This window comes from Lonchura striata, chromosome 8 (assembly GCF_046129695.1).
Source record: "Lonchura striata isolate bLonStr1 chromosome 8, bLonStr1.mat, whole genome shotgun sequence".
In the NCBI taxonomy this organism is placed as follows: Eukaryota; Metazoa; Chordata; class Aves; order Passeriformes; family Estrildidae; genus Lonchura; species Lonchura striata.
This window is the reverse complement of record NC_134610.1, coordinates 31,690,206-31,710,507: the sequence shown is the minus strand read 5'-3', so window position 1 is coordinate 31,710,507 and position 20,302 is coordinate 31,690,206. Positions and strand designations below refer to the sequence as shown.

The following is a 20,302-nucleotide window of genomic DNA, read 5'->3' as shown; positions in this document are numbered from 1 at the left end:
CGCTCGCTCGCCGCTCTGCTGCTAGGAGGAGACCACGGGACCTGTCCTTTCGCGTATCGAGCCACTGAGATTCGCCGTCCTCCTCCAGCTAGACCCATAGAAACAGATTAGTTTCAGAGCACACGAGAGCTGCATCGCTCCTCAGTATGCCTGACCTGACCCACCGGCTCTGCATGACATCCCATACCGTAAGGGCTGACAAGCTCTGCACAGAAATTCCCTTTATTCCTCAGACGTAAAGCAGCTGCACAGGTCAGATTCAATTTTTCAATCACAATCAGGCACATAATTTACAGTGCTACTATTTTTTTTCTTGGGTACAAAAAAAAAGTATTAAAGAAATAAGTCTTTGAAGTATCAAGACTTATCAAGAAGTATATAGGAAAAAAAGCAACAGGAACATTGCTACTGCTGATCTCTACGCTATCTTTTTCTAAACACTGGTGATGTGAAAGCACAAGTATGAATGGTTTGAAAACTGCCATGACACAGGACAAAACAAAATGGATAGCAGTCTTTCCACTAGCTTCAAAGAATATTGTACCAGAAACTACAAATATTTTTTATACAATCAATTCCCTGTACTATGGACAGAATCTGTGCCCTCTAAACCAATAACCAGTTACTGTATGCACAGGAAAACTATGCTGAACAAATGGGGAGTTCATGGAGCATCAAACTGAAATTATAAGAACGCCTGTAACACCAGTACTCCTTAGGGAACACCACAAGAACCTCCCAAAAGTCACACTGTCACAAGGTTTTATCAAAATTATACCACTGAATTTGCTCATAAAACAACATAAAATATTCTGCTTGTTTCTTGCTACCTGTCACTTATCCACTTTTCTTTTCCTCCAGCAGAATAATTTGTGGAACACACTGTGAACTGAATGAAAGAATTTACCTGGGCATTGAAAACAGCAAGGAACAAAAAGCTAAGGGGGAAATATAAACATAAAAACAAACAAAAAACTTCAATAAAACCCAGCCCAAACCCAGGGTCAGGAAAAATTGGAAGAGGGAAAAGAAGGCCAGGCATACTTTCAATCCAAATGGTCCCTAGACAATACAATTTGTGAAATCCCACTCCAGGATTACCAAAAAAGCAGGCTTGGATACTCATTTGGCACATGTGAGAACTGGTGCTTCATCTCTCATCAACAGGAGAATGTCTGAGTTTTATAATCAGTGAAGAACTAAGGACTGTCACTCTGAACCTCTAGGCAATGTAAACACATATAAACTGTGGATGAGCTCTGATTCTGAACAGCAATGGAAATTAACTTCTCTAAAAGAAGTGGTGTCATCTCAGGTACAGGAATTTCACCAGGAATGAGCCTGGTAGCATTGCTTTAAACCAGTTAGGTCTGGGTTGAAGATTGCAACAGGGTACATTACACACTCCAGTTTAGAGAATAATCCATGTATTCCAGCCAAGCTCACAGCTCTAAAACAGGCACCTGAATTAGCTAAACACGTATTACACAGGCCATGCTTCATTTGGCTTGTCAAAGTCACTGGATTTTTGTGTGAGCATTTCTGTTGGTGGGGGTTTTTTTTGGTTGCTCGCTCGGGGGGGTTTTGGAGTTTATTTTTACAATGTTTTATATTCTACTGATTAAATAACATTAAAACTTACTTACTCATACCCTACAGATTCCCGAGACCCCTCCGTTGTTGCAGCTTGCACTTCTGAGAGTGGCGGCTCCCCTGCATCTCCCCGTCGCTGGCTGCGTAAATCACGCCCGTACAGGTGCCCTTCTTGCCGACAGCTAAGGAAGGAGCAGTTCAAGGGGACCTAAATGTGCAAACCTCCCTGGAGTGGGACCGAAAAAGGCTTAAAAGCGAGAGAAGAAGATAAATCCAGGGAATTCCCCCTTTTCCAGCAGAGCCGTCCCGCCCAGCGCTCGCCGCGCCGCTGGCGCCCTCTCGCGGCCGCACGGGGCATAAACGCAGGATTTACCTGCACAAGGATTTACCCTCTTAATTAATTCGGGAATTAATTAATGCGGGAATTAATTGCCCTGTGTGAACACCCCCTAACCACACGCATACAGCTCTGCTTCACATGAAGCCCGCTCTTTCTGTGGAGACACCATTGAAAACATCTGGTTAGGAAACGCAACCCTTAGGTCTCCTTCACTAAGTTTCAGAAGGTAGAAGCTGGAAACATGCTCAAAATGTGAATAAAAAAATAACTATAGCTTTGAGAAAGTAAGGGGATTAGAGATGCAGGGAGAAATTCTGGCTCAAGTGAACCATAAATAAAACTCAAGCAGGAGGTAGAAAATAAAAATGAGAAAAAGGAGGGCATATCAGTACAAATGTGAGGAAAAAAGAGAATTAACAAAAGGACACTAATTTTTTCTCAAAAATATTTTGATATCATTTGTGTGGATTAAGAGCACATACCAAGTTATTGCAGATCAGATGATATATGGAAACTCATCAAAACCTCTGTGAAACTGCTTCAGCTTGTTGGCTGTTACCAAACAGCGTGGGAGAAATTTCACAGCACTCTGCATTTCCCCTCCCAAAGCAACTGGAGAAAATTCTGGAATGAAATGACTGGATGAATGGACTCTAGTCAAGTGGAACTGTACAGTCACCGTAGCACCTTAGCACAGCCTCATCTTCTGACTGCCTCACCACTCTGGCACCTGACCCATACCTTTTCCTGTGTTGTGCCTCAATTATGCCCTTGCTCATCCTTTAGTTGTCTTTGGGAAATGCGTAGATCTTTTTTTCTTATTGGATTTGATTGTTCTGCAGCTATGGGAGGTACAGAAGCAAAAAGAAGTGAATTAAGCAGAAGGGCACAAAAGAATCTTATTATGTTGAAGATCATTTCACGTTGCAGTTTGGACTTTTTATGGGAAAAAAATATCTCTATGTACTGTTGAGCTAAACAAAAACAGCTGGATAGCTGGTGTGGTGGCCAAACTGCACACACAGCTGTGAGCAGCCTGCACTCTCTAATCAAATCTTGATTATAATCAGGTCTTTACAGTCTGTGACACTGCAGTCTTGATTCTCACTGCACCAAGTAACAGGCCTGACAGATGAATCACTATGAAATGTTTTCTTAGTCAGTTGAAAGAGAGGTACTCTTGAGATGCTAGCTGTACCATTTCCCTCCTCTCTCAACAATGACACAACAGAGACCTCACTGGATCCCTTAATTGCTGTTATTACAAGACATACCACAGGAGCACAAGAAGTTTCTCCAGTACAATGTTAAGTGGGGTATGAGAGGATGGGAGAGTACCTGTCAGTCCTATCCTAGCTACAGCAGTCCTGGAGGAGTCTCACAGTCCTGGGAGCAGCTGATCCCTCTCAGTGAGGAGACCCCGTTAGTCTGCAGTAGAGCTCAGAGAGAAGGAAGTTTATAAAATGGAGAGCAGCCACACAGCCAGGCTTCTGCTGGGACAGAAAGGATGATTTTTTTTTTCCCTAGATCTTTTTTCCCATGTGGGTTTTGTAGATGTTGAATCAAGGCAGCCATGGAAAAGTTGCTGGAACAAGAGGGAGCCTGAAGGAGAGACACTGTCATGAAATGACAGAGGAATCACAATATAATCTGCATACAAATTAATCTTTTCTTTCCTAACATTTTATATCTATTGTCTCATTTCAAAACATTCTGTTTTAGAAAGTTCATCATTCTAGTTTGTAATCTAATCAATCTCACAAATCTTACAAATCCTTTTCAATGTTCTTGGTGGGACAGCTTAATGAGTTTTCTTGTCTTTTACATGAAAGCCCTAGATGTTTTAGTTTAATGCAGTCACTTCAGCTCTGCCTCCCTTTGAGCTGCATCATGGAATCTAGCAATTATGTAAGCTTTAATGCTGGCAGCCCATGAGAAATTTTTACGACTAAGAGTGGAAGATCAGATGTTTTTACTGGCTTGACTATAAAATGCAGACTAAGGGAGGTATGCCCTCAGCTGCATCCCCAGCCTGGCAGACACAGGCTGTGTCAGTGCAGAAGCAGAGTAACCAATAATGCAAATATTGACCCTCCCACCCCAAGTGTGCCTAAATCCACTCGCCCTGGGGAGGCCACATGAGCTGCTGTGCCATGGGACAAGTGGAGAGGCCTGGGAGCAGTTTAATCCATGGGTTCTCCACTTATCTGCAGTGAGGGATTCCAGCTGGTCTGAGTATTGACCCTACTGCTCTGCTCCTCTGCAGGGCACCCACACCTACAGACTCGACTCCTGGTGCATGAAGAGCAGGAAAACCTGGAGAGAGAGGGCAGAGTGATGAACCAGAACAGGAAGGTATCAAATTGAAACCGAAACCAGGAGACAAAATGCACCAAATTAATTCTGTGGCTAGGAGCCTGTGGAGTTTATAGGTTACCTGGCAGAACTGCACTTGTCTGATTGATGTGGTGATTGCAGTGGTAGTCTGTGGTGCTCATACATTTTATATGACAAGGCTCTACATAAGTGCTCTCTGCTGTAAACTCCTGTTCCTTGAGAATCTTTCAAATCAGAATTAATGCATCCTAGACTGAAAGAGCCATGAAAGGACTTAAGCACCAGAAAAGAGATTTAGTTAAAATTTCAGTATAAAAATCTGATTTTACATATCTCCTCATTCTGGTATTTAGAATGCATATTTTTTTACAATTTCAGAGGTAAAATTTAGCCATGAGTCCAGATCCATAGCAAGGATAAAAATCAATGGCCCCAACACATACAATTATAAATCTTACCACAAATTTGCCACTCTACTATACATCTTCACAGCTTTAACACTCCCTTTATGGATTTTTGTGAGTTAATCCTGATTTCATATTCATTTTACAGTACTTTAATTATATGCACTTCAATCGAGTTAAATCCAGTCCTGCATAACTTAAAATAAATCTGATTAAAATAAACCTAGTGCGTATTTCCTTTTTATAGCAATACACCTATCTTTTAATTGATGATTGAAACAACCATGCTTGACTAGTGATTATTCTTTCACAAACATTAAGCTTTCTTTAGTACAAAAACAGAATTCAAAAATAATGGGGTAAGAAATTAAATTTGAATCTTCTCTGCATTTTAACCATTCACTCACACCATTTGTTGTCCTGCTGCAGCTCTGACAATTATATGCAAGCAAACTTCAATTTAAGCCTTTAGCAAAGTAAAAGGTAATGTTTATTAAACATGATTGAGGAATACATAAAAAAATATAAGCAGCTTACTAATATATAATCAAAATAATCAGTAAATATACTTTAATGGTGTACACTGAAGGTTTTAATTCACAAGTGAAGAGCAGTTTACATCACATTTCCATAAAAAAAATCAAAGTTGCATTATTTCAGGGATGATTTCCATGCCCAGAGCATTTACTGGCTGTTTCTTTCTTTTTTTCTTGATTTTTATAAATCTTCTTTCACCTTTTTTCTTACTGAATCCTAAAGGTAAAATTAACAAAGTAAGATTAGAAGACATCCAAGATTATCAGAAATAAGAGACAAGGCTTGTTTCAATTAATCTGAAAAAAAAAAAAAAAAAAAGAAAAAAAACATTGTCTTACCTAAAATCTTCATATGCCTGACCAATGCCAAGTTGCATTTTTGCTGTTCTTTTACATTGCACTTACTGCCCCTCCTTCTCTGTCTAGCTCTGTGTCTCTCCTGATTTCCATTTTCATTTTTCTGAGACTTTCAACTCTTACTTTTGATCAGGCCATTCCTCACTACCAGAAGTGGCAAGAGAATGTTTTGACCCACACAATATTTACCTCTTAACGATAGCCGGGGGCAGAATCACTTCCCATACCTTTCTTACAGATCCTCAAACACGACCTTCTGGAGATGAAATTATTCTCATTCCCACCACAACCGCTGTAGCTAAATGGGCGACACCTTCCAGTTGAGAAGTTGTAGAAAAATCTCAATTCTTTGGCTCTGCAAAGCCCTCTGTCCATGGGGGTCATGCACAAAGAAGGGATAGGAGGGGGTTCTGGAAGTACCAAGAAAACAAAGTGAGACAACACTGCATCTTTTCAGTTTTAGGTCAATATTATTTGAAATTTTTGCTGGCAAATGTAATTCTGCTCTCCTGAAAATCCAAGATTCTTGGCATAAGCATATTTTCATGATTACAGGAAAAAAAAAAAAAAAAAAAAAGCAGAGTACATTGTCATTCTGCCTTTGGATTTCCAGCAAATGCTTACCTGGAAGCTATACCTTTACCTGTGTTGTTAGTGATAAAATTGCCATTTCTGCCATAGGAGAGAGCACACAAATTCATTTTGAGGAGTTTCAAGTGAAGCACTTGTAGAAAGTGATGTGAAATAAATGTGGATAGCTTTAAAAATATGGTAAAAATTTCTAATAATTAATGGAGTGAATCACTGCTAGACATTCTGAAACCTAGGAGAAGGTAAAAGCACCCAGCATTTCCAATGTAAGATTCAATACCTTGGTGCTGAGTTTTTTGAATTACTACAGAAAATTACCCAAGTGACAGGGTCTGTCAGCAGCCATTCAGCAGTTATGAAACGAGAGCTGGTAACTTGCAGATGAAAAAAAGGACTGAATGTGAAAAAGAGGTGAACAAATAAATGGAGCTGCTGGTGTGTTAGAGCTGCTGGCAGGATTTTACCATTCCAAGGAGAGGCTGGTGGTTTGCTCCTTCAGGGTCGCTGCAAGGGAGAACTGAAACTCTGGAGGGTGAACCTGAGACACCCAAAGGACCTGGGCACTGGAACTAGTTCAAGAAGCAAATCCAGAATTCCCAAACCTGGAAGAACTCCATCATCTATCACCCAAGAGTGACTCATACACAAATGGGAACTGATAAAATTGCTTCACAGGCTGCAAGAAGCTGAACAGGAGCCATTATATCACCAGTTATGTGGAAACCAAAAGAGCACCATTTTTCCTCAGGAAGCAGCAGAGCTGAGGTAGCTGCGTGCATAAATGCAATAAATGAATGCATAAATGCAACAAATGAATGCATAAATGCACATGGGAAGCCAGTCAGATGGAACTCGAAGATACAAAGCCACACAGGAGGAGTTCAGTAGAAAAACAAAGTAAAAATTTGAGGAAATAATTTGGGTTACAGCAAAGCTGAAGACATCCTGTGGTCACAGAAGTGGGAAGCAGCTGAGTTGCTGAAAGCAAGAAGTTATGCATTAAAACCTGGGCAATTTAGGAGGCTGACAAGATATCCAAAAAGCACGTGCTACATCTTAGGTATCTTACATATGGTACAGCTGCCAAAAAAAAAAAAAAGGTTAATCTGAAATGCATAATAGCTAAACTGGTGTGAAAAAGTATGAAAAGCTGCCAGGAAAGAAATAGAATGGTGTGTTAGCAACATCATAGTATTAAAAAAATAAATTCTGTAATTTAAAAACCAAATAATGAGTTGCTTTTTCAAGATATACTAAGTTAGTTTCAAGTTATAAAATGAGAACCTCTTAACTTCTTTTCATAAATTTCACTCTGGGTTCAGAGTAGAAGCCCACAGTGTGAAAAAACTATATTAAAACTACTGGTTTTTATTATGAAAATGGTAGTTCAATTAACTAAGGCAATGCTTTTGGTACTGCTCTAAGAACCCTTGAGCCTGGAACTAATTTTATCTCTCTCTAGCTGGAGAGGATGTTATTTTTCAAAGCATATGCTCAGCATAGCATACCTATTTTAACCTGCCAGTTTCTGAACCCACAAAGAACACAGCAGAAAGGCTTGCCAGTGAGCAAAGGGCCAAACAGCACAGGCTTGTTAATTATAAAAGAGAATTCAAACATACACTTTGTAATGTAAATTACTTATCTGTCATGTAGAAATCTCCAGGGAGTCCACAGTCCCCTCATGAAGGAGTTCTCACAATGACTGCAAGATTTGGGGGAACCATGGAGCCAGTGATGAGGTAAACAGGGGCTGTGTACATACAGTGCACCAGAGAGAGCCAGGTGCTACTCAGAATCCCTCTTGTATTCTTCCCAAAAGTTATGTTATTCCTTATATCAGTGTCAGATAAATACCCTAAATACCAAACACTGTTCCTTTTTTATCTTCAAAATACCTGCATGTTCTTCACTCACAGAAGCAACCAGCCTGTGAAGAAAATCTCTTAATTTTGCCATCTAGAGCCATTTTTTTTCCAACACAAGATTATTTTAAATAAAAACTAAATAACTCATCATCATCTCTTCTATGCTGAAGCCCATGAAAATTATAAATTTATTTGAATGTACTGATCACTAAAAGACTTGACTTCTTTTAGGTAAGCAGAAAACATTCCCTGTGTCATGCCCAGCGTGTCTATTGGCAGGACAATGTGGAAGCCTGTGAGGCAGTGTGTGAACTCTGTCACCAGGACATTACAGCAGGTGAGTTGTCTCTGTTCAGCTCCAGTTCCTAGTGCTGTATCTATGAATGTGATGGAACAGAAAATTGAGCTGTTATACCTGTTCTTGAGTTTCTCTCCCAAATGTTTCCATTTTACAACCCCATTTTTCTGAGAGTTGTTGAAAAGTTCTCTCCTGCTTTCTTTATCAAGAAAAAAAAAAAAGAAAATGAAAGAAGCAAAAGTCCCACAAGCTGCAAAACCACATTAAAGAGGTACACATTGTATGGTTTAAGATTCAGTTTCTATAATACAGCCCTTTCCTGACCCCTGAGGTATAAACAGATGACATGATCATACCCTCAGAATCTCTGAAAAATATACATCCAGATACAGACTCACATTTATCAGAAATAACACCAACTCTGCATTGCAACAATAATCTTTATCCCTCAGGCTATGCAGGGCTGGTGTGGCAGCGGGCTGCTAATTACTCATGCTAGAAAACAAGTTTGAAGTTATCTTGGGAGGAAAGGGGATACAGTGAGCATTATTTCTCCCAGAACACAAGTGTGTGATATTCAGGAAGCTTCAGGTTTATTGCCAGATTTTCAATATGTGCAGACTTCAGCTCCTCATTTCTGGTTGCAGCAAAGCAAAAATAAAAGAGTCTTCAAGTGGACAGGCTATTACAAAAATAATGAGTCATCTGCACTTGACAGTAATCCACAGGTATAAATTGGTGCAGATCCATTAAAGCAAAGAGAACTTTGCCAATTTATATCAGCAAAAGATGACCCTCACTCTGTACTCACAGGACCTGCATCCTTGTGCTATTCCAAATTCACTGAGCTGAAAATTGACTTTTAATCCTGTCTCCCACTCAAATGTCACAAATCAAATGTATGTATAGTGATTGCAATTTTCTACCATAGATCACACAAAATGAAAGCTTTGATTCTTAGCCTCACTCTTTCTTAGTTTGCACAGAGTAAAAGTTATTATAGATGTTTCAGCAAAGTGAGACCAGAACAATCTTCAATCTCTGCAGAAAGTTCATTGCTGAGAGTGCTAGAAACTTCATGTCTGTATTCATGGTTTGCTTTATTTGGCCATAGAACAGTTTAATCTTCTGAAGATAAAGAACTATACTGTAAATCTAAAACCCTGATATTGTTACAGAGTTACACATACCAACAATATTTTTTTTTCTTAAAATCAAGATGAAATAGCATGTCAGTTGTGAGGTATTCTATAAGAGACAACTCCTTGTGATTTTTTTTTCATGTTTTAATGTAAATTAACTAAATTATATTTCATTTTTAAAAAGTTCTTTGAAAAAGATACATATCCAGGTCAATATACATAGCAATTTGATATTACAATGGTAGATCAATTTGCCTGTGCTTGAGGAAAAGGACATCAGCCACTCCATTCCAAACAGCTCACCCTGATCCTCATCTTTGTCAAGTCAAACTCTTGTCCCTCACAGAAAGCTGCAGACAGCTACCCTGCATGTTTGTGTGATATGTCTCTGCCCTGGAACTTCATTTTATAGCTGCACCTCTAAAAACAGCAGCAATGGAGACAGTGTTCTCCATGTCTGTGAGAAATCAGCTGTCAGCTTTGGCCTTCCTCTCTAGTGGGATTGCACAAAGCACCTGATTTCAGCCCCTTCCAGCAGCCTGAAGGGTACAAGCTGATAAACAGAAGCAGGAGGCTGCAGGAGGCAGGCAAGTGCAAGACAAAGGTCACACAATTAGGAAGAACCTGTTGGGTCTTCAGACTTTCCACTGAAATTCCCTGGTCATTCCATGGCTGTGCTTCTCATCCAACCCATTCTGCCACACTGACTCTTTGTTCCATCAATCTTCAGTTCTCTTTCTCTTACCCTCACCTCTCACCCTCAAAGTCTGCTATTGCTGACACAATCAAAACTCCTTCTATTTCCTCTGAGAAAACACAGAGAAGCATGCTCCTCTCCTGGTACAGGTTAGCTGTGTGGAGGATCCAGGCATTCACACTATGACTAAAAACCTTCAGGGAACATGCATGCCCCTTAATGTCCCCAGACTTATTACCAGACCTGATGTAATTCACATAGTTTCCAGTAAAATAAGCTGCTAAAGCTTTACTCTTTTTTGTTCATTCATTTAAATAAGAGAGTGCATTGGTGCTTTGCATGTGGCAAACAAATACGACTGTACAGAAACTTAGATCAAATCAGCGGTGCAGTGGAGGAAAAAAAACAGGGTACAACACACATTCATGCTTTATTAGACACTCCATTCTAAGCAAAGAGCACAGGAGTGCCCCTACACACCTGCTATCTTACAGAACATATAAAATGCAAAACTTTAGCCAGTCTCTATGCCATCACTCAGTCCTTAAAAGTACAAGCAAGTGCAAATGCAAAAAAGCAACATAAATACTTGGTGAGAGTGCTCAGGCTCTTTCCAACTGTTTGTTGCTTCCTCTTGCACAACTGTGGATCATAAAAATGACATGCTTCAAATTCAATCTCCCTGTACAGTATGAGCAAGCACCAGCCATCTACAGTGGACAGTGTCCAGCTGCTGGAACTGTTAAAGCCTATCCCTCCTCAGCAAATGTCCAGAGTCCCATCTGCATTATAACACATAGGGAAAAAATACCTTGGGGCAACATTTTGAATTAATTAAATTAAAATTAATTAAATAAATTAAAGCATTTTAAATTAATTCATACTCACTGTGATTATATTCAACCCAAAACTGAGTTTAATATGGTCACAGTGAAAATAAAAACATTATGGTATTAAATATATTATACTATTCTATATACTAAAATCCAGGTTGTTGTTCTCTTTTAGTGGGTGAAAAGAATTTATATCACTGGCCTATTAGATCCTCAGAAAAATATTAATTTTGACTGAAAGAATTATGCATCACTGCCTTTGCTCTTCAGGACTTTAGGAAGTGCACACTTTTTAAAGAGGGGGTCAATCTTCCACTTGCTGATATTTATGAAAGATCCCTAAGTTGTGACATATTTCTTTGCTTTAACTTTCTCTGCTTATCAAATCCTTTGGCAAAGATGAAAGCCCATTCTTTAGTCTCAGGCATGTCAGAAAAAGGGTTGAAAAGGAAATGCAACCCATATAAAAGACAGAGCTAAGAACTGCAAAAGCCAATTCTTACCAAAAAAAATGGGGAACTGGTTGGGCTCCTCCTTTGGGGAACTGCGATTCTGGGTGTTGGACTTCTCATTTGGAGCAGCTGGCAACAAATTAACTAAAAGAAAGAGACAGCTGGTGAGAAACAGCCAAGGGTGTAGGCACACCCAAGCTCTGGAAATCAGCTGTGACTGGTACCTGCTGGCCCTGCTCAAACCCACTACTGATGCCAGTTGCCAAGCAACATCTCTAAGGCCCCAAGGCTCAGGAAACTCAGGCTGCTGAAACAACTTTGCAATGGGTTCTTTTTCCTTCCTTAATTTTACTGATGTAAAATTCAGATCATACTGAGTTTGGTAAGGTTATTTTTATATTGCCAGGAGTCATTCTAAACTTTGCAATTGTAAGGCTTTTTTCAAAATAAGTGTTGCTGGCAAGAAAGTGGCTCTGAAGCTGCTTTTAATGTTAATTACTTCCCTGTGCTCAGGTATTTCCAGTGACATACAAATAAATGGGGAAAATCAGTGACCAAACCAAGGAGCATCAAAGGGTTGATTATATACAGCAAAAGCAAATTCTTACCAAAAATCTCAGGAGACTGGCTGGGTTCTTCTGCTGGTGAACTGCTGTTCACAGTGCTGGGATGTTCTTCTGCTGGGGAACTGCTGTTCAGAGTGCTGGAATGATCTTTTGCTGGGGAACTGCTGCTCACAGTGCTAGGATGCTCTTCAGTTGGCAATAAATTTGCTACATTAAAAAAAAAAAAAGAAGTGAAAACTTTTAAGAAAAAACAAACAAAAACTGGTATCGATTATTCAATATCTCAAAAGTAAAAACTTTGATCTATTTAGATCATGGCAATCCTCTCTTCTTGGGTGTCCATGCAAATTTACATGAAGGTATTATTTTAGACTCAAGTAATGAAAAAGAATATTCTGCAGCTTTTAGTTCAGAAGGTAAAAGTGGAATCACAGCCCAGGAAGAAATGCTTCAGCAAAAGAAGGGAAAATGCACATGGCTCTATATTTATAATAATAATTTTTAAAAAAACAAACCTTTAAAAAGAAGCATAGTGGGTCTTCTCTACTCTAAGTGTGAATAATCTCGAGTTCCCCTTGCCAAAATGACAGCTTATGAAACAGTGCTGGAAAAAGGCCCACTAGAGACAAGCAAGATAAAAAGGTCTGGAGGCTCCCAATGGGAAAATATATTCACGTTGTGAATAAAATGGGGCACTTGGTGAAGGAAGAGCAGTTCTGAAGGTTGCTGCATCCTATGTAGAATAGTTTATTGGAATGTTCAGGACAAGGAAGCAAATGACTGGTCTGTGGTCAGTCTGAGTGGCTTTGGTGGCCTAAGCTGCACAGCAAGTCATTCCCAAGGGACACACAGGTGTTCCAGGTGGGAAGTTAGCAATGCACAGTGGGTTAAAAATTCCTGTATGGGCACCTCTTGTCATTACAAGACTTAGTTTGAAAGGAGTATATGCAGACATATGGGTTAAAAACATACAAAGTGTTTTATGGTATTATAAAGCCACACAAATGACAGATTTTAGGGTAGCTGTCATAAGAAAAATAAAAATGTAGGAGGCCTGTAATATTCCTTAAATAGTACCTACCAATTTTTTACTTCATACTTTACAATTTGGTACTTTTATTTAAAAATATGTATAATTGCTATAAACTTCATATATAAATTACTGCCACCTCAGGGCATCCTAAACTGCCTTTTTTCCATGCAAAATACCTTCAAAACACACCTTTTTTTTTTTTTTTTTTTTTTAATACAAGACTGAAACTAAATGATTAAAAACATCAACTCACAGTTGTCTTGGCAGGTAGTCTGGCACTCCTCCAAACTCCTGAAGTTGTTCTGGTTTCCTAGGCACCCACCATACTTGAACACCTCACACAATTTCGTCTCTTTGTTGTAGAAGTACCTGGTAAAATACCCGCGGCAGACCCCCGGCTCTTGGGCGTGGAAGCAGAAGTCAGGCTGTCCTAGAAGCAAGGTTAAATGATGAACAGGGTGGGTGAAGAAAAAAACTAAAATACATCCCAAAACAACAACAGAACTGGAGGAAGTTTACAAAATAAACTTGTGACTTTGGACTAAAAGCCAGCTATAAAATAACTACTGCTTTTTGTGCTGTTTTTGTTCTATATTTAATTATAATAACATTCAATTGAATAATTATATAAAGAAATTATTGATTGCAATATTATAATTAGTAAATATAATTATAAAATATATTGTATTATAATCTATTATTCAATTTAATTTTATCTCTATTTAATGATTTATATTTACACTGGAACATTATAGGGATATTTTTTGCTCTGTTCAAGTAGCCACTAAACTGCATCTTGAAAAATATCAACTAATGAGTCCTTTAAAATTCCAAAACATTGACATTCTAAGTTGAAAATTACCTTTTATTCTGATTTAAATGAAGACCCACACCTCAGCTGGATCGCTTGCACTTAAGTACACATCCTTGTTATTTATGTTTCACTCAATGTTAGCACAAAGCAATGCTCAAATAGAAAAAGAAGGAGTTCTAAAATTGAACAGGAAAAAAAAATCTAGCAGTGCAGTTTGTAGAGGGTAGTTTATCCTTGTAAAAGAGTACTTGAAACAGGGAGACAGAGCAGCTCTTCTACAATATTTCAGTCCCAGTTCTGAGTTTGCAATCAGTAACCACATCAATCAAGGAAAAGCTAACAAATGAATATTGCATTATTTGACTGAATATCACAGCATGATATTATATCCTTTGGCAGGGAAGAAAAACACACAGTCATATGACAATCCCCAAAAGTCAACTCCTCACCATATTCAGTTTTTTCTTAAAATAGTATGCTTAAACTCATGGTAACAATCATGAAATATATGTGGAGAAATTCTTAGATACTTGCTAATAGATATTTTGAAACATGATTCTTGTCTGAGCTGACTTGCTGAGAAAAGTCTACTAAACCAACATATAAGAAAATCCTATGAGTGTAACATAAAGGCCTTGTTTAGCTGTGAAAATTCACAAAATGTTGAGACTAAAATGCTGTGCAGCCAGCTGTCATTTAAAAAATGGATATAGAACAATTACTTTGAAATGCCTAACATTTTAGAAGTAGGTCATCAACTTGCAAAGAAGTTAATATTGTAACACCTGTTTTAGGTAGGTATATATTAAAATTCATTGCTAGAAAAAGATTATTATTAAAGGCTATTGATGCACACATTGCATTTCTACAAAATATTACAAAAAAAGTATAAATAAAAAGTGTTTTTCTAAGAATTAATTGGCAATACATTGCATTTCAATTTTTATAATACTTCATGAAGAGCAAAAAAGAATTTTCAGAGCTCATGGGCAAAACTAAAGCACTAAAATAGTCTTGAATAAAGCAACAAAAATCAACTGTTTTCAGCATTCGTGAATGGCTTAAGTTTGATTCTTCATTACAAATTTCATTGTCTGCCAGTAAGTGTAATCCACAGTTCAGGTGCTTCACCTCTCTCATTATGCAAAGGCAGCCCCTGTTGATGTGCACAGATTCAGAAAGTAAATCCCACACAGAGCAGTAAGAATAAAAAAGATGTGCAAGGCATGTGCTGTGCTTTCAGCTGAAAGCAGAGGTGAGAAGGTGCCTAGACAGGGAGCAGCAAGGCTCCACCAGGAGTATCTGTTCCATCAGCTAGGAGCTCACAGACAACAGGAGCTACAGAAAAAATTCCCTCATCAAACATTGCACAAGACCATGAAATAGCACAAAGGAATTATTAGATAGACATTAACTGAAAAAGGAAGGAAGATAAAAATAAGGGTATGCAAAGTAGGCTACAGGACTGTGACTGATTCTTAAAAACAGATGTCTTTAATTTAGAATATTCTTATCTTAAAATGGTTCTTGCAGGTTCTTGCAAATGAAATTAAGCCCAAATTAGCTGAGTTCACAGCTAACTTTTATAGTCACTTTTGAAGAGAGAGCTCATGAAAGCAATATAATCCTAACCATACAAACCAGTACTATACTTCTAAATGCCACATCTTTCTCCAAGGACTCAATATTCAAGACTACATTGGTGGAAACAACAGTACACATGCAATAGGGCTGATGACAGCCATGGGCTGAATTCTACAGGATGTGTTCTGTTTTGTCATTAAAAGCAGGGAATTAGGGTCAGCCCTTAAAGGAAGTAGTGCCAAAGTCTGCAGTGTGAGTGGAAAATCAACCTTAGAAGCTTCCACATATAATCACAATTTTTTTAATGCATTAAGAATAGAAATGACAGTAGAAAACAGGAAAAAGAAACCCCTCATCTCATATGAAAGTATTCCAAATACCATTCTGTAAAGATGGGAGATTTGATTATAGTCTGTTTCAAAATGTATGAGCAAATGTTTGCATTTCTGCAAGTTGCTAAATGCACGCCTGTTCAGGAAGTCTCGAGTGGAAGGAGACATGAAGGAGAATAAGCAGAAAAAGAGGAGCTGACTTGTGAAAAGGTGTACTCAAGTCTTGTTTGTAGAGCTCTGGCTGCCCACAGTGGGCCCCATCCAGGTAAGGCTCCAATGTGCAAAGGGGAAGGGTAGAGTAACTCTTACAAGCTCTACTCTGAGTATTAAAGTGAAATATCCTTGTTAGGAACCTCAGTTTTCTCAACAGACCAACAGTGTTCCAAGTAAGGGAGTCCCAATACTTCAGCACTGGCTATTTTGCAAGTCTGGGTTATCAGGAATTTAAAGTTCTGTTTAAAGTCTGTCCCTTCAGAAATGGGCAGCTTGCTCCCTTGCTCGATTTGCAATTAGGGCTTCTACCCTAATCTCTGGTAGCTCCTTCACAGACAATGCGTAAAGAGTTCTGTTTCAGAGCAGTTTTTTCCTACTTTTCTAAAAGTAAAAAGGTATTAGTGCAAAGCATTTAGCTTGTTCTCAAAATACACTGTAAGAGATCCCTGTCGTGGCTAATTATACCATGCTTGAATCTCTGCCGAGTCCCCCTTTTTACTGAAGAAAGAGAACAAAATCATGATGTATTTATTTTGTGCAGAAGAGGTTGCAGCTACCATCTTCAGTGACCACAACTGTTCTCAAATCCTTTGATGAAGACAGATTTGGACTAAGAACTCACTTTAATCTGACATTGCTACTTTTGTTAGAAGATCAATTATGTATTGTTCCAAGCTAATAAAAGAAAATAAATCCCTTATTGTGGTAGAAGAATCTTAGATTATGATGTAAATATAATTACCTCTCTTAACACTTGTTAACGCCATCTTCTGAGGAAATTCTGCAAGAGAAATAAAAATAAAAGTAGTTAGCAAAAGCAGATGTGTTAAGTCTGGCCTGTGATACCAGTGTGTTTAGCAGTGACAGTGAGCACTGAGAAGCAAGAAAACCATCTCTTCCTTTCCTTCTCTTTATTTGAGAAATAGCACAAAAGCTCATTGTGGAGAACTGAAGAATCATTTCCTTGGTATAGGAAGTCCTGCTGCACTGGAAACTTGACAATATAGCAAGTACTGAAATCAAATTATGTCAGTTTAGAACTGAACAGGGAAATTACCCCTCTTGCTACTGCATCCAGGATCCTGTATCATCCAATGTCACTCCTCAAAAGAGGAGTAATTAACAGACTAAGAACCCAACTAATGCTGCTCATAGCTTTGGAGCTGGCTGAAGGAGACAGTAGGACTTCCCTCATCCTATAAAATTCCCTTTGCTCTGCCATCCATGGCCTGAGTGAAGCTTTCCTCATGCAGTTAATGATATTAAGGCCCCTTTGGCCAAATATCTCCAGGTATCCCAGGAGGCTGTAGATGAAAACTTTGTCTGCATGTTTCTCTCTGTGCACGATCTGCAGCAAAGTTATTGTCATTTTTAATGCAGGAGTCTGGGTTTTATTGTATCAGCCCAAGAAACTGGGTATCTTAATTCAACCCCAAATTCCTTTTTGGAGATTGAAAATGAACCTCTGTTCCTTGTGGAAGACTGTCTAAGCATAAAACTGCAAAGGAGTCCAAGGGCAGAGCAGATCATCCAATGTCTGTGAAAGGTGGACAATATTTTGACAGCTGAAAGTGGCCAGCAGCTTCTGGACTCTGCCCTAGTTCCCTTATTTGCATAGCTTCATAATTCTTGTTTTGTACTTTACTGCCCTTTTGTATCATAATTCTACCCTAGTTTTTCACTGGAAACCTGCTGATGTTGTATTTTCAAAGCAGATCTATCAGGTAGAAATTCTGTCATAACACATTTTTCCTTCCACCTCTGGGACAATGCAGCTGTTACCCTTTAAAAATACTAAAGACATGGCACACACTTCAGAGTGATGTAGCATTTCTTTGAACATATTTCCAGTTTTCCCTATTAGGAGGCTTGGCCCTCAGCATTTAAACCCATGACCTAAACATGGACACGCACATCAGGCTGTTTCACTAATCTCACTCAGCTGTCCCCTTCAGGGCAAAATCAGCAATCATACTTTGGCATGTGATCTCTACTCTTCTGGCAGAGAAAAGGAAAATTTTATTGTGAGTTTATATGGCCTAGAATATTTTAATCTTACTACCATGTCACCAATGTTTTTGCTTCTGGTTTCAGTCAAAAATCCAAATCCACATCTGAGTTGTTTTCTTTTTTTTTTTGTTAAAAGAAGTGTATTTCTTAGTAGATCCACTCTAAATAATAGACATTAGAATTGCCATCATGACCAGAACTATTTATCAGCAGGTATTTTCCCACAGCAGCAAGCTTAGCTAGCCTAAAATTTATATTCACTGCCTTGAAAAATTAAGATCTTTGTGCAAGTGATGACATTTGTGACTATACTCATATCCAGTAAACAATGGAGCCTGTAGGCAAATTCCTCTTAGAAAGTACTTTTTCATCCCCTGAAGTCGTGAGCACAAGAAACAGAAAACACAGCTGATTTTTAGGAAGCTTGATTCAGAAGTAACCATTTTGTCTTGGGGAGCCAGCATGCAGCTGGGCTCTCTGAACTCTGCTGTACTGATATCAGTCAGTTCTGTCTGGTGGCTTATTGATTCCAAGAGTTAACAAGTTATCCTGATCTGGTAATTCACTCATGCTGCCTCATTTATTCTTGTATTTGTCCTGAATACTGTAAATCAAAAAACTTTGACAAATCATATTATTTCTTCTGAATTTTTGCTTACATTAGACAGCTACCCTTGAGATTATATTCATCAATACTGGTCTTCACATTCTACAAAGTGATAATTTAGTAGTTCAGATTTTTCTTTATTTCTAAGCACTTTTGTGTCACTCATGCCCTCTCTTCAGACTCATTTCTAGAGCCCCTAAATAGTGATCCCCTACAGTAATAAATACTGGAAATGTAAATAAGAGGGATACAACTACATGCTACAAGACTGTACAGATTGAGTTAGATTTAACAAAAATTCACATAATTATGCAGGATTTTGCTGTTTTATGTTAGCAAAAGGAATTAATTTGCAAAAGGGTTTACTTTTCTTTATGCCTGATTGTCTGCAGCATGCTGTACATAACACCAAATCATTTTATCTGTTGGTATTCATTCAGAGAATACAGAAATTATGATTCTTGGTTTCTCCTCATCCTCCAAGCAGATCCAGCCCTTGGAGAGTCCTGGATCACTGTTATTCATACACAGAAAAATGTTTATGGGCTGAATATCAAGATGTAGACACAAAGACAGTTCTCATTTTAAATAACTTTCAGTTTTATACTACAGAGTTATGCCAAATATATGCCAGTACAGGATTTGGTCTAGAAGATCTGTTTCAGATCCAACATATGTGTCAGAATCAAAGTAACACTGGGTCCCTTCCAACTCAGCTTATTCTGTGAAAACAGCAACATCAGATGGAAGAAATAATGTGATAGATTGTCACTCATGACACCTGCTATGACTTTTGGACACTTAATTCTAAATTCTGCATCTATCATCCCAGCCTTTTCCCTTTTATTCCTCTGTCTTAGCCTTTAAATTGAAATTGAGGACAAACACTCCAAATTTCCTGTGACAGGAAGTGTCAAGTTTTGGATGAGACACTGGCAGGTGCAAATAACCCCAGTCCAAGCATGGTAAAGATGCTGAGGGTCCTGCTGAAACCCCAAACCAAATACGAGCTGGAAACCACCAAGAGCCAGCCTGGTGTCAGACCAAGAAGGGCTAATTCACATCCTAGACTCCAGGTCTGTCTGAAACTGAATGCTATACAAGGAAACAATAACTTCCAATTTTTTATCTTGAAAGATTTTACTCTTTAAACTTCGTGGAGTCATAACTAGAAACAGATTAATAATCTGTAATTAATTCCTTCACTGATTTTCTGCCCAGAAATGAGATCTGCTCCCACACAATAGTCTGTACAGAAGATTTTAAAACCTATGACTTGAATCCTATCTTACTTTGGTTTTTTTTTTTTTTACACTCAGGTATGATGAATCAAAGGCACAAATAGTATAGTTTGGAGGAGGAACAGTCTTGTAAACAGCTTTCATCCTTACCAATTGCTAAAATACCAAATACAGGTAAATGAGCACCAAAACAGTAATCTGCACTCCTGTAAGTATCCAAGTTGAACATAAAAAGAAATCCATTAGTATAAACGTTCTTCCCTTTTACAGCCACGTCAGGAAGAGTTTGCTTAAGATCTGTTTCAAATCCAATAGGACAGAGGTTCCTGAGCTTTGTGTGTTCTTGCACAAGGTAAAAATGTTTTTCTTCATGTCATCCCTTTTTCTTTTTTAACTTGAAATGCTAGATTGCTATTTGGTATTTAAAGAAATGTGATTTCCACATCCCTCTTTC

At 38.5% G+C, this 20,302-nt stretch overlaps 1 protein-coding gene across 3 annotated transcripts in view; it reads right to left on the bottom strand.

Moving 5' to 3' along the window:
- Window positions 1-5,141: 5,141 nt before the first annotated feature.
- TFPI (tissue factor pathway inhibitor) overlaps window positions 5,142-20,302 on the bottom strand; it is a 58,771-nt gene continuing 43,610 nt past the window's right edge. For all 3 annotated transcript variants that reach the window (XM_021540943.3, XM_077785155.1, XM_077785156.1), the window contains 6 exons: window positions 16,733-16,771; window positions 13,301-13,477; window positions 12,057-12,221; window positions 11,500-11,592; window positions 5,795-5,977; window positions 5,142-5,427 (listed from right to left, as the gene is read on the bottom strand). In XM_021540943.3, the coding sequence (XP_021396618.1) occupies window positions 5,315-5,427; window positions 5,795-5,977; window positions 11,500-11,592; window positions 12,057-12,221; window positions 13,301-13,477; window positions 16,733-16,771 (770 nt within the window). In that variant the 3' untranslated portion in view covers window positions 5,142-5,314. The remainder of the gene's footprint in view (window positions 5,428-5,794; window positions 5,978-11,499; window positions 11,593-12,056; window positions 12,222-13,300; window positions 13,478-16,732; window positions 16,772-20,302) is intronic.